Below are 14,441 nucleotides of genomic sequence, written 5' to 3'. Positions count from 1 at the left end.
TGAAACAATAACCGTAGATAATGTAGAATCCCATTACAAGTACATTCCCGGTGAAAAGAATGCTCAACATGATATAAGTGTCATTACAGTTGAAGTCCCTTTATTTGTGCATCTGGGTTTGAATTTTTTTAAATCGGGGAACACGTTAACGGCTGTTGGCCTTGATAGAAGGCGTAGATATTCTTGGAAATCTTTCCAGCACATAATCACTATGCTTAGTGCAGAAGTTGTACCTTGCGATGAGAATAATGTAATTTGTATTCATATTGAAGGAGGAGCTGCTTCTAGCTCTGACGGGGACTCAGGTAAAATCTAATTATAACCATACATGTATGTATTTTTATACTCTGTTATGGGTATTTTTATTCAGGTGTTCCACTTATTGAAGAAGGACATGCCGTGGGTATATTAAGTTTGACTTATCAATATGAAGGAGAACATATTGTAGTGTACACGGATATTCGGAAAAATGCACGATGGATAAGAGCACAAACTCGCCATTCAGTCCTAATAGCTGGCATATGATTCTTTTTTTTTTTTTAAATGTGATAACTTTATTGTATGCTTCTATTCACTAGGAACAGATTCGCTATATTATCAACCAATCATTACAAATGACACCACTCGTAATTGCCGAATGAAGTTGCTCCCCTCTGCATCATACATTTGATAATCTAAGTGCAAAAAAATAGATTTTTTTTTTGAGAAATTGAAATAAAATAATTGATTTTTGCCCTAAGCACTAAACTCTATAAAAATAATCCATATATATGAGCATTATTGAGAATTCCGAAGGATTATTTGGGATTATTTTTGTACTAGATTGCATTATTTGAATTATAAAAATCTAGTACTTTCCCCCTTGTTATATACCTACAATATTTACAAAGTTTTCATTTTATGAGTTTCAGTCTTGTGACTTTTCAGCATATATGTATGATAATTTTAGTTGTTCGAATTTAATTATTTTGTGGAAAATTCTAAATAAAAACCACAATGACGGGTTTTTCTGTTTTATGTTGGTTTTTAGTTTTGGTTTTTATGTTTGAATTGAATCAATTGGATAAAAATTTAAAAAAGTGAAAATGGCAAAATAAGTAAAATAAATAAGCTAGAGCGGGTTGCACTATTTGTGTGAATTAAATTCAATGTAAATCATTAATGTGGCAAATTCCAATTAATGTTTCCATGAAATTCGTTGGTGTTCTTCGGAACACCGCCGATTTTAATTTATTAGTTCTTTTGTTATGACTCTGAAATAATTCTATTTAGCTCGACTGTTAGTGTAACAACACATGACTCAATAACATGAAATAAGCAAGGTGTGCGTTTGCCTGTATAATCGATTTTTCTTCAAATTGGGATCTTCTTAAAAGAACGTGTGAAGGCTTTATACCATTTGTGCTTTTTGCAATAATATGGAGCCGCCATGATTATTTACCAATCAATAGTACTGAAGTACAGTGTATTTGAGTACGTAACTTCTCCACTACTGCTTGAAAGCACAATGGTATAAAAATCTGCAAGAATTTACGCCTCGTTCTTTGAAATTTCAGTCTCTGTCGTATACGTCGTATAATGAACCTGGTTTTTAAATTCAGTGATGTTCACTATGAATCAGTTTATTCCGCACATTCAGACCATGAATAATCTTTCAAGAAGCTACGATCATGGTAGATAAGTTAACAGAAATTACAAGAAATGATCTACCCAACCCTGAAAAGTTTATACACTCCAGATGGGAGACATATTTGTTTGGTATTTAATTTTAATGAAACGGTCACTAAAATTAAGAAATGGTTACTGAAATTCTGGAATTGGTTGCGAAAAAGAGGAATTAATCTCCAAAAATATTAATGTAAAAAAATTAAATGGTCACTAGAAAAAAAAGATATGGAGTACTATTTAAATTAAATGAATTTTGAAAATAAATAACTGGTCTCGAAAATTAAAATAGAATTTTTTTTCAAAAATATAAAATTGATTTCTATTTATAAGAAGTGATGCCTAAAAATGATCTCTAATTGAATTCGAAAAAAAGGAAACGATCTCTAAAAATAATGAAGCGATCACTTGTTGTAAAAAATCTCAGAAAAAAAAGAAACAGGGTTTCGCAGCAGACTCATTACTAAGTTCCTAATACCGCATATATGTGCGTGTGACTTTTGACTGGTATTGCCTAATATTGCATACGGTAACACAGAGGCTTCTCCGTTCATTCTAGCCGTATTGTACAAACACACTTACCTTTGGCATAATACGTTTATCACGCACACACAAATCACGCATACAACAATCTTAGGGACTTCTGAGAAATCCAATTTTGTTGATTAAAATAACAAAAATACACTTCGATGAATTTACCGTCATCACGAATTTTCCATCGGAGAAATCTCCATTTTAAACAGAAGAATATTATGTGCTCTTGTTCAAACCATCGAATGTAAGTATCAACTGTTGTAAATGCACTGTAATTTTTTCGATCTATCAGGAGTATACAATGTTCTTAGAAGAGGTAAATCTTTCCTCGCAATTTCTGTTCATTTGTCTACCATGTTCACACTCAATATTATAGCGACATCTATTATTAAAATAGCTTGTAGTAAATGCATTTATAGCATTTCCCTGTAGTTGCGATGTTTCCTATTAAGTTCCCTTGTAGTACTGACACATTCATGTTTGACACTTGTTAACTACATACCACAGGGGAATTTAATAGGTAACATCGCAACTACAGTGAAATGCTATGAATGCGTTTACTACAAGCTATTTTAATAATAGATGTCGCTATAATATTGAGTGTGTTGATCTTCGGAATGTAATTTGTAGCCTGAATATTCAAAATGAGCTATTCAATTGTCTTGATTTTATATCGAACGGAAAGATTTAACGAACAACAACAACGAGTTTTATCACGATTTAAATTCATACGTACAAAAACTGCACACATCAGCGTGTTTTACTTCATTTGTCAGTAATTTGTAACGAAACTCGTGGTGAAACGTCAAAACACCAATCGTGTGTGACACTAATACACTAGCGGCTGTGTGTGATATTGATTGATTAAATTGGTTGTCTCATTTTTACAACTCCCATTGGAACATTAACATTGATTATCATAAAAGTTTTGATTGGATGTAAGTGGAGGATAAAATTAGAATGAACTAGAATGTTATACTGGAACAACCACTAGAATTACAAGAATTCCCCCCTACTTTGCCGTATATGTACATTGTGACGTGATTGGCCACACGCTCCACATGTTGCTTGTGTGCGGTGTTGAGAAACCAATGCGTACTCAATCAAATTCACTATACTGTATACAAGCGAAGCATGTCACACAACTGTGACGCGTGTGGCCAATGTGGTTAGGTAAATTGCTGATGCAATTAGGTTAAGCTTGTTAGTACACAGAAAATCTAAGGAAAAGATCAATGAATTCGATACTTTGAACGTTTTTCAAAACGAATGATATATTTCCTAGGGGTTAGACACCAATTTCTAGCATAGCTAGTTTGTTCAAATCGGTTCATATATCTATGGGTGAGATTGAGAGTAGTGTATGTTTGATTGACTTTGTTACGAAAGAGAAGAGCAAGTTTCTGTCGACTTAAAAATGGTTAAAAGCGAGTATGTTCGTTTTTAGCGGGTCCTCGCGGTTTTTCACGGTTTCCGCGGAACTGATAAGAGATAACAACTTGGTGTCTTCGACAAAGGTGTAGCACTCGAGGTCTTCTATAACATCGCTGAAGACAGTTATCTCTTATCTCTTATCAGTTCCGCGAAAAGCGCGAAAAATAATAAGAAAAAAAAAGTTCTATATAAAATTTGCTTTTTTATGTGCGCGATTTGCGCGCAACTGATAAAAGATAAGAGATAACTGTCTTCAGCTTAGTTATAGAAGACCTCAAGTACTACAACTTTGTCGAAGACACCATGTTGTTATCTTTTATCAGTTGCGCGAAAACCATGAAGACCGCGGAGGCTAGACGGTACTACAACATACTCTACTTTAACGCCAACAGAATCATCAGAAAACATACTTGCCTTTTCAAAAATATAAATCGAAGAAAAAACATACTCCACTCTCAATCTCACCCATAGATATGCGTTAAGTTTCTTCTAGTTTTTCTAGTATACAAGTAGAAACGCAAATATTCTGCCAGTGTTTCTAGTATCGTACCATTGCTTCTTCCATAAGTATAACATTGCCAATGCATTTCTTATGGAAGGATTAACGGTACTTTTTATAAACAAAACATTTGAACTCCATAAGCAAAGCATTGGCAGTATATTTTAAATGGAAGAATTTGTCCATATAAAAACCACTGGCAATGCTATTCTTATTTTTCACAAATATATTCTTCTAGTAACTTCTAGTATGCTCAATTTTTGCTAGTTTTCTTCTAGTGTTATTTCGTGTCCACCCCCTAGTATATTTCTTTAGTAATTGATCTCGTGTTCAGATCTGAAGACATTCCTATCGGCTCATCGGATTAGACATTGTTGTTTAGAATGTTTTCTTCAAAAGCGTATCGTCAAACATTCACGTGGCGCACGTGTTAATTACGGTGAAAACTGTTGCGCATATGCGTGTGAACGATGTCTTGCCGAGACAATTGGCGATCTTGCGCTGACATTTCAACGGATTTGCATGTACGCATTTCATTCACTTCACTTGCTGCGCCGTTACCTCAGCAAAATTATGCGTTGTCTCTATGTATGCAGTGTTGTGCGCACAACCACAGTCTCAAACCTGTCGCTGCTGACTTTAGAATGACGTCGAAGCAGAAGAAAACCAAAAACAACGCAACACAGACACACACAACGAGCCCATTGTAACCAGTGCCGGAAAAAACAACAACAACAAAAACGATATATACGGGGAATTACAAAAGTAATCGCCGATTAAAATGTAGCAGCTCACCGTGAATTCGGTGCATGGTTCGGAAAAAATTGTGCTGCAGAGTCGAGTATATTTAGATATTCATAAATGCAAGTCAAATCAAGACACCGTGACGAATATTCTCTGTTTTGACTATCCAGGCTCCGAAATGCAAGCCAATTTCCCTTTCTCTTTCACTTCCTCTCGATCAACACCGACCACGATGTACCATCGCATCGAAATGCCGTGCACTTGTTGCATGACACCACGGACTGAGAGACAAAACGAAAGACACTTTTATTGCTGTTTGTAAACACGAGCATACTCTGCAATGGTAGAGCCCGAAAAAAAGTTCAGGAGTGAAAAAGCAACGAAAAAATACCAACGTCGTTAAACGAGTCAACAACAAATTGACATTTAATATAAAACGATTATTTCCAAAACCCGAAAAAAACGCATTAAAAACCCCGACTGGAAATGGGAAAAACGAGCATTTTTTTCTCACTCGTTGGCTGCGAGTCGTGTCACACTCGATGTTTACAGTTAGTAAGGCAGCAATTAAAAAAATTCGTGTATACAAGAGAGAGAGAGAGAGAGAGAGAGAGAGAGAGAGAGAGAGAGAGAGACGTGTGGTGTACATGAGAGCCGAGAGTCGAGATTCAGTCAACGATAACACTTCCAGCGGAAGTTATAGCATCACCGAAAATTCACCAGGGAATCGCTTGAGTTTATGGGCGAGACTATGGACTAATGAAAAATGATCTGCGATAACGGGAAACGGTTGTTATAGCAGCAGAAAAAGCGACCGCGAGAGAAAAACATGCGCGCGTTACATTTTTAATTATTCAAAAATTCTTGGAGTAAAGATGAAACCATGGCCACATGAGCCAGCAAGCGTGCGCGCGTAAGCACATTCGCGCGCATTCGGTCAACGCAACAACAATTAAAAATTTTCGAATACATAACAGCGTTCAAGTGGTTCTCGCGCTCTCTCTCTCTCTCTCTCTCTCTCTCAATGGACACATAAATGTCCATTTTATTCATGGAAATTCTTGTGAAATGACAAAAAAACGCACAACACACAAATCTTTTGCGTGACGAATAACAAAGATGAAAAGAGGCAGAGAGGTAAAGAGGTAGAGAGAGAGAAAGATGGCCAAATGATTTCAGTTTTTTTTTTGTAATTTTGGTTAAAATATTGGAAATTGTATTTATAAAAATTTATTGAAAATCTGAAGATTTTTTTTCGAAATTCGGTCAAATTTTCCAAAATATTTGTATTTCCAGCTGAGAATCGGCTCATTATCTACCAAATGTTCGAAAAATAGAACATTTTGAATGGAAAATCGAATGCTTAGTAAGCAATGGTTATACGACAATAACAACAATGAACATTTGAATGGGCAAGCGGAATAATGAAACGTAATTCTTTTTTTAAATGAAGTGCCTCTGAGAAAATTTTTCAGTAAAAGTGCCCCACAAAAATATTGTCTGAATAAACGACACGTGAATTCGCTTCATGCAGAAAAATTCATGTACCACTTTTACTGAAAAAAATTTTACGAGGCGATTCAAATTGAACATTTTTCGTGGGGCACTCTTTCATACAATATTTTTCGGTGACGTCACTCGTATTTATCACATAGTGCAAATTAAGTAATAAGGAGCTCGAATTTCGATGTGGCGATAACACCAATGGATTGGGCACAAAAAATACTGTATTAGAATCGAAAAAAAAAAATTAATCTTTTTTTTCGATTTTTGCCTGTGTTGGACCGTCTACATGGGAAGTTTGTATGAAAACCTCAGAGCGCCGCTGCTATTGCATTGGCTTCTATGGCCAAATGTACACATGGAAATATCTCGAAAATGGCTGGATAAATCGGCAAAACGGACCGTGATGTCACTCTCAAAGGGAGTGTAAACACCCGGCTGGTTTGATAGCCAAGAATACAAATCCGGTCGAATTTGGGCTGATCCATGGATTCTCAGGATTTGACCAGGTTCCAGTGCTTCAATTTCTTTGCGTTGTGGTACGTTTCATTATTCCGCTTGCCCATTCATTTAAAGATCATTTGTACCTTTCGGTGTCTGGTCTGTTTTGAAGCAGTGAATCTCAACATCTCCATTTGAGAATTAGTACAAATTTTGATATTGCCCCATAGTAATAACATAGTTCTTTTACATTTGACGAATTGCTCAATGAAGCAATAAACTTTTATCATCAGTAGAATATTTCTATTTGATTTCAGATTATCAGATATGCACGCTGTTTGCTAATCAAACTGCCATGTTGATTGTTTATACACATGATTTGATAATGTTATTGTAATCAGATCACATGATTTAGTTCCAAGCAACAAAAGGAGCCGTCTTTGAACCCAAACATGAAAAATTCATACTTTTTAAAATCCAATTCACTTTCATCACACACAAACTCCATAATTTCACCATTTCAATTGAAACATGGGATGGATTTATCTGTGATAATAAACTGCTAGACACGTTTGGTCATAATTGTAACTCTCTCGTATCTTATCACCTTGATAGATGTAGCATTCGAAAACACATCTAGGAAGTGATATTTATGACATAAGACCCGAAAATTACACTCAAAAATGTGATTTAATTCGCAAATATAGCCAGAAATCGCAAATATTAAAACCGAGCACACATTCAGCAGTCGAATTAAATTGTGAATCAGTTTACTTTTGATGCAGACAAATTCAAGTTGAATATAAAAATAATACGCAAACAAGATTTATTATCAGCATTACAAGGTATGTATTAATAACCCATTAGCGACCAAGGTCCTTATTTTGTTTTTAAAATGGATTTTTTTTTTCAAATATTAATAATTTGGATCTAAAAATAAGATTCGACCTATATTATGAGATAGAATATGAGAAATACATTGGAAATCACTGAAATATCGACCACTGGTAGTTAATGGGTTAATGAAAAGGCTGCTTACAAAAACGTCTTAAAAATAAAACAAAAACGTCTAAAAAAAGGACAATTTCGTCTAAAGGAACTCAATAAAAAAAACTACGCTACAAATATACCGCGTGTATTCCCTGCGCACGCTACGGTTATATCATTTTCACGCTTACGCTTATTTTATATACATAGTTTAATACAGAGGCATATTTTTAGCGTAAAGCGCATGCAAAGCATACGGATATAATACGCTAAGTCAAAGTTCATTCAACATTCAAACCGTAAATTGGGCACTGTCTGTATATATAAATTAATAAATTAACTATGGTTCGATTCGTTGAACATTTGGCTACAAAAATTGCTTTAACATACCCACATACGCGCACTAGCTTACCACGTATGCGCGTAAACATGTGTGATTCACGCTATACGTGAAATGGGTTTCTCTAGGCCCATATACATTTTTCGACAAATTGCGTATAAAAATTAATGTGGGAACTATGAAATATACATCATTGGAAAGATCTTGAAAAGTACATGTAATTTGAGTTATAAGACATCAAAATCGATCATCATTTTATCAAAATATGGCCATTTTTATCAATTTTGGCCAAAAAAATTCCAACGGCCAAATGTTGGCCAAATGCCGGCCTATTTTGAAGTTTTATACCAAAAATGGAATCCACTTTTCAAGACCTTTCTAGTGATATACATAACTTTTTGATCCAACCTGCCGTTCAAAATCTCAATTTTTGACGTCAAAATCGGCAATAGTGGAATTTGTATGTATATGTTTTTGCCTTCATTTTTGTGAAGAGATCAACATTGCAATCCCCAATTTATTGAAAAAATTCCAAAAAACTTGCTGTTGTCTTTCATATTTCGATTTTTTATGACTTTTATCACATTTCAAAGTAATTTTCATACTTTTCCGATCAATAAATACTGAAAAATTTACATTCAAAAATAAAAATTTAAGAAAAAACTGACATTTCCCATTTAAAATGCATTATGGGCACTCAGTCACCGATTTCACGAACAACGTTAGAAAATACATTTTACGGTTTGAAGGTTAAAATGACTAAATAATCTAAAATCCAAATTTTCTTCAATATCTTCTTTATTTTTTACTTTAAGAATCACAAAATTGTGTTGAATCAAGAATTTTCAAAGCGTTAACGCACAACAATTCAAATTTAATAATTTTTATTGAAATCGTAAAAATAATTAGTAATAAACATTTTGTACATAAACATAAATTGTACGACATATTTTCGAATATTTCGAATAAATAAATAAGATTTTTGTGGATTTTGGTGATATTTGAGATTTTTTGCATTAAATCCGAATAAATACATTTAAATATCATTCATAATCACAAAAATCCACAATATTCCGCCGTATTCACAAATATCCACCATATTTCATACGACAGATTCTTAGAGATAAATTGGATTTTTTTGAAATATTTGAAATAATTTAAGCGTGATATTCCCCTAGCAAAAATGATTCCAAATTCGGTTCACTGCAAATGTATTGGATATTCACTGAAAAAATGCCGATAAACTTCGTGTTCAATATTTATGTCAAATATATACATGAATATCTGCTAAAAGTGTTAGTCTTTTACAATCATGTGCTCATACAATTCATTTTTCACGAAAACTAATGAAAAAATGGCATTTTGTTCGGAAAAGCAATGTGTACGAACAATTTTGTGAGTAGATGTTTTTGGAGTCTTTTGGATGATTTTGTCATTTAAAAAAAAAATATGATAGACGAATTTGTTAAAAAAGGGACCATTTCCTTTAGACGAGATAGTCATTTTTTTAAACGATTTTGTTTTATTTTTAGACGTTTTTGTATTTAACCTTAATGAAATTCGGGCCATTTTTTCAGGAGTAATTATACAATAATGACAAAAAAAATCTTTTATTAATAGTATATTGATGCAATTCTCATTTCGTGATTATTTTTGAGTGAGTTTGAAGTTTTAAGTGATCCAGATTTACACACAGAAAAATTTTAAATTTATTCAACGCTATTGAATTTCTTCGTTTTTATTTGCAGATGTCAAAAACATTGGAAATATCTCCGAATGCTTTGATCAGCAAAAAAGTGTTAGATCGCTATTTGGCATTAGAGCTACCAGCGAACAAAGTTATGGCAACATACATCTGGCTTGATGGTCCCGCTCTAAACATTCGCTCTAAAGATCGTGCTCTAGATTTTGTTCCCAAATCAGTAAACGGTACGGTTGAAGTGAATCATAAATAAATACCTCTCAGCCGAATATTATTAGACAATTGGACCATTTTAAAACGACGACATCCATCAAATTCATCAAATCAATTTAAACATGATAACAGAAAAAATGATTCCGATTTCAACTTGTTGTAGCTTCGGTTCAATTGTGATTTGAATTTTATTTTTATTTTCGTTTATATTCGCTTCGGTTTTTAGAGCTTCCAATTTGGACTGCTGGCCATGGCGAAGGGGATGGTACCACTTCCGAGTGGTATTTACACCCAGTTAAAATTTATCGAGATCCATTCCGTCAGGGCAATCATATTCTAGTGTTGTGCGAAACGTATTCCGGCGATGGCAAACCATCAGTCAAGAATCGTCGTAATAAATGCGCCGAAATTGCGGCTAAATGTGCCGCTGAAGAACCTTGGTTTGGTATCGAACAAGAGTACGCATTTTTAGATTTTGATGGGCATCCGCTCGGGTGGTCAAAAAATGGTTGTCCTGACCGGCAAGGGGTTGAAAACTATTGTGGCGTTGGCGCTAAGAAAGTGTACGGTCGTGATGTGGTTGAAGCTCACACTCGTGCCTGTCTCTATGCCGGTATAAAACTTGCTGGCACCAACGCTGGAGGAATGCCAGCACAATGGGAATACCAAATTGGACCCTGTCCAGATGTCACGGTCGCTGATGATTTATGGGTTGCCCGTTTCTTGTTGTATCGCATTGCGGAGGACTTTGGCGTAAGATGAATCAGGAATGGTCTAAGCTTAAGTGAACTAAAGTTCATGATTGTTAAAAATGTTTGACTTTCAGATTGTTGTCACATTCGATCCAAATCCCATGGAGGGCGAATGGTTTAGCTCTGGAGCGCATTGCAATGTATCAACAAAATCAACGCGTGCCAAGGGTGGAATCACCGCCATTCATACGGCTATTGACAAATTATCGAAACGCCATGATAAACACATAAAAGCCTATGATCCAAAGGGAGGAAAAGATAACGAACGTCGTCTGGTTGCTGGATGTGCAACTAGCTCCATTCATGATTTCAGCGCCGGTAATTCGGAGCCATTGCAACTGATATTTTGAACTTCCAAATTAATTTCTGTGTATTTTGGTTAAATAGGTGTTTCTAATCGTTCTGCTTCAATTCGAATTCCGAAAACGGTTGCCGACAATGGTTGCGGCTACTTCGAAGATAGACGTCCGAGCTCAAATTGCGACCCATACGCTGTTGTCAGTGTGATTCTTTCGACCATTTGTTTAAATGAATAAACCGATGAACAATAAAATGAATGGAAAATAATCGATTAATGAATCATTTTCATGGGAATATTTTCACAAATCGTCCAAAACCATTGGAACGCACAGAAAAAATCTCTTTTCGATATCACTTTCTATTTCACTTTCTTTCACCATTTTTCATTTTAAATTATCACAGTGTGACGCGTGTTTTTTTTTTTTTAAATAGGAACATGGGATGTTCAAGTGCCAGGCGATAGTTGGGGCCGCCCTGAGTTCAGAATGGGCCATGGTTTTGGTCCAACATCAGCTAGTTTAATAGTTATGATCTTCAGCGTTTCTACATTTTAGGTGGATTGAATTTCTTGATGGAACTCAGTTTTTACACCCACCAAATTCACATTACACATAAATACAACAGATGTCACACCAATATTCAAATTGGCTTGTTGAATATTTGAGTTTTAAAATTAAAATAAAGAAAACAATTTGTCTACATAAAATTGTTTAATAATATTTATTCAAAAAGTAAATTCAGCTTTGCTCAACCACTTCCTTTTTAATATTCAATATTCTGAAACAAATTGAAAATAGTTTGAGTTGCTTAACGCAAACCAATGACTCTCTAAACTCGAGAATAATACAATAGTTCAATCGGTAGATTGGGAACATTTAATCTCTATAGTTTTTCAGCACTCTGATTGTCTGAAGTATGAATCCATTGTCGAGATGGATTGAAGAAGAGATGCATTTGAAGAGGACGTTTTTGTTTGCAATCGAAAATGTACGACGTCTGAAGTTTGGCGTTTTTTGAAGTGCCGACAAAGAACTGAGCAAATTGACAAGTAATCAGAAATCAATTGAAGTCGAGCACTTGAACAATGAGAATTATGGACGACATATTTTGAATCTGAATCTTTGAAATAAAAATGTACAAATTGATTCGAATGTAGAGTTGACCAAGATAGCACAAATGCCCAAAACCATTTGTTTCTTTCATTGGAAAAGGAAATCGCTGCAAAAATAATCTCAGAAATTAAAACGCAACACTCTTCAGCCGTTTTTTCCCTCTTTTTATTCCGGGTTCAACATATTATTCCTGTTCAGTTCTTTTTCAATCAAAAATGGAAGCTTAAATCTAAAGCGATAATAAAAAAATTTTATGTGGGAAAATATTAAATGTTATTTGAAATTCGTATGATGCTCGTTGAATGTGAATGTCTTTCATGTGTATTGTCTTTTCATTTGTCGGAATCACGAACTTTTGATGTCAAAGTCAACTAGGTTTTAATAAAATTGTGAAATACACGATTTACTTCTTCTTAAAACGATGAACTGCCTTCATGTGTCGATTGGCATTACTTTCATCGTCAAAGCTTGCTGCACACACTTCGCATTGAATTCGCTCTCCGGTGTGATCTCTTCGCAGGTGAATCTTCAATTTTTGTTTGTCTCGACGATGCTCTTTGCACAAATGGCATTGAAACTGACGGTGGCCACATACATCTTCATGGGCAATTTTTGCATCTTCGGTTGCGTATCCTCCGAAGCACTTGGAGCATTGGAACGGGAACTGGTCGCTGTGTACTGATGACAAATGTTGGTTCAATTTAATCTGGTAGACGAATTGTTTGCTGCAAATCCCACATTCGATCGATCTTTTGGCTCCGTGTTTTGATTGCATGTGCAGTTTCAAATGTTGCTTGTGAAAAGTTTGGTAATGACACTGATTGCATACAAAAAGGCTTTGTTGGCAGCACGTTTCATGAGCTTGCCTAACTTCCAGAGTGGCGAATCGTCGACCACATTTGGAACAGGCATTCGGCAGTTCATCTTTGTGAGTCATCGAATGATTTCGGAGATGAGCGTTGCTTGTAAATGACTTGAAACAAATTGTGCACTCAGACGGCTTTTCCCCGGTGTGAGACAGCATATGAACTGTCAAATGTGACTTTTTCATTGTTTTATATCCGCAAATATCGCATTCGAAACGACGAGGATTGCATAATGCTTCGTGGTCGATCTTGTCTGATTTTTTTTCAAATCCTTGCTTACATTTTGAACAACGAAATTGGCCATGCGTTTTTTTATGACCGTTCAGATGACTTTTTCGTGCAAAGTACTTCAAACAAACGTCACACTGAAATGGCTTTTCTCCAGTGTGGATTCGCAAGTGTACTTCAAGATCAAAGTTGTTACGTGCTAAATGATTGCACATATGGCATTTGTGCTTCTTTTGCTTTTTGACCACTTGATTCCTGGGAATCACCCATTGGTTTCGCCCTTTGGAGCTTCTATTCCATTTCTTTCCGCTGCGGACTGGTTGCGGTGGTTGTACAACGATTACGTCTCCTAGAGACTGTTCGTTGTCATCATCATTGCCCGCGTTTTCACATGGTTCACATGGTGTCGAGTCCTTTTCTTTGCCCGTCTCTTCTTCTTCACATTTGATTTCGTCTTTAATCTGATCGAAGTCATCGGCAAAGCCGACCGGTCCTTCGTAATTCACACGATATCTTCCATCAACTGTCGGTCGTGGTACGTCAATGACACCACCATCGTTGTTAGGTTCTGGCTTTATACCAGGCTCTTGCTTAACTTCAACCATTTCAGACTTTGGTTTACGCTTTCTGCGTCTGCCAGCAACACCTTTGAACGGGTTCATTTCCTGTTGACATTGAAAAACAATTTCGAAAATCAATAATCCAAATATAAAATAATTATTTTAATATCTCGGAAATTGATTCAATTAAATGTGAACCACGTGTCGAAATGCAAAGAAAAAGTACATAAAATGTGCATTCATCACACACGCTCATAAGTAAGGGTTATGTGTTACGAATTCTTATGAGCATTTATTGATTTTCATGATTCTTCACTTTTTCGACGGAATTAGAATTTTTTTTACTCGGGAATTGGCATCCAAATGAAAAAAAAAATGAAGAATATTCGACACTTACGTTTTTCCTCGATTTTTTTGCTGAAAATGTTATTTTTCGCGTATTTTTCAATATGTCTTTCTCACACGGTAATTGACGGAACAATGAGGTGGCCGCTCAACACAATCTGTACGCTACGGCATCTCAATGTCTATAGCTCATGCAAGCGTGTCATTTGTATTGGT

The 14,441-nt window shown here is 35.3% G+C and overlaps 1 protein-coding gene across 1 annotated transcript; it reads left to right on the top strand.

Annotated features, from left to right (window-relative positions):
• The first annotated feature begins 7,550 nt into the window (after positions 1-7,550).
• LOC129575821 (glutamine synthetase 2 cytoplasmic-like) lies at positions 7,551-11,394 on the top strand. Its single transcript, XM_055459917.1, has 5 exons — positions 7,551-7,665; positions 9,896-10,076; positions 10,289-10,815; positions 10,889-11,132; positions 11,202-11,394. Exons 2-5 carry the CDS (start codon positions 9,896-9,898, stop codon positions 11,348-11,350), a joined length of 1,101 nt encoding a protein of 366 aa, XP_055315892.1. The 5' UTR covers positions 7,551-7,665; the 3' UTR covers positions 11,351-11,394.
• The last annotated feature ends 3,047 nt before the right edge of the window (positions 11,395-14,441 follow it).

The sequence above is a fragment of the Sitodiplosis mosellana genome, unplaced genomic scaffold, assembly GCF_009176505.1.
Source record: "Sitodiplosis mosellana isolate CC-2019 unplaced genomic scaffold, AAFC_SMos_1.0 Smas_scaffold_6170, whole genome shotgun sequence".
NCBI classification, from domain to species: domain Eukaryota; kingdom Metazoa; phylum Arthropoda; class Insecta; order Diptera; family Cecidomyiidae; genus Sitodiplosis; species Sitodiplosis mosellana.
Note: the sequence above shows the minus strand (reverse complement) of the source record. Positions and strands in the feature narration are given on the sequence as shown.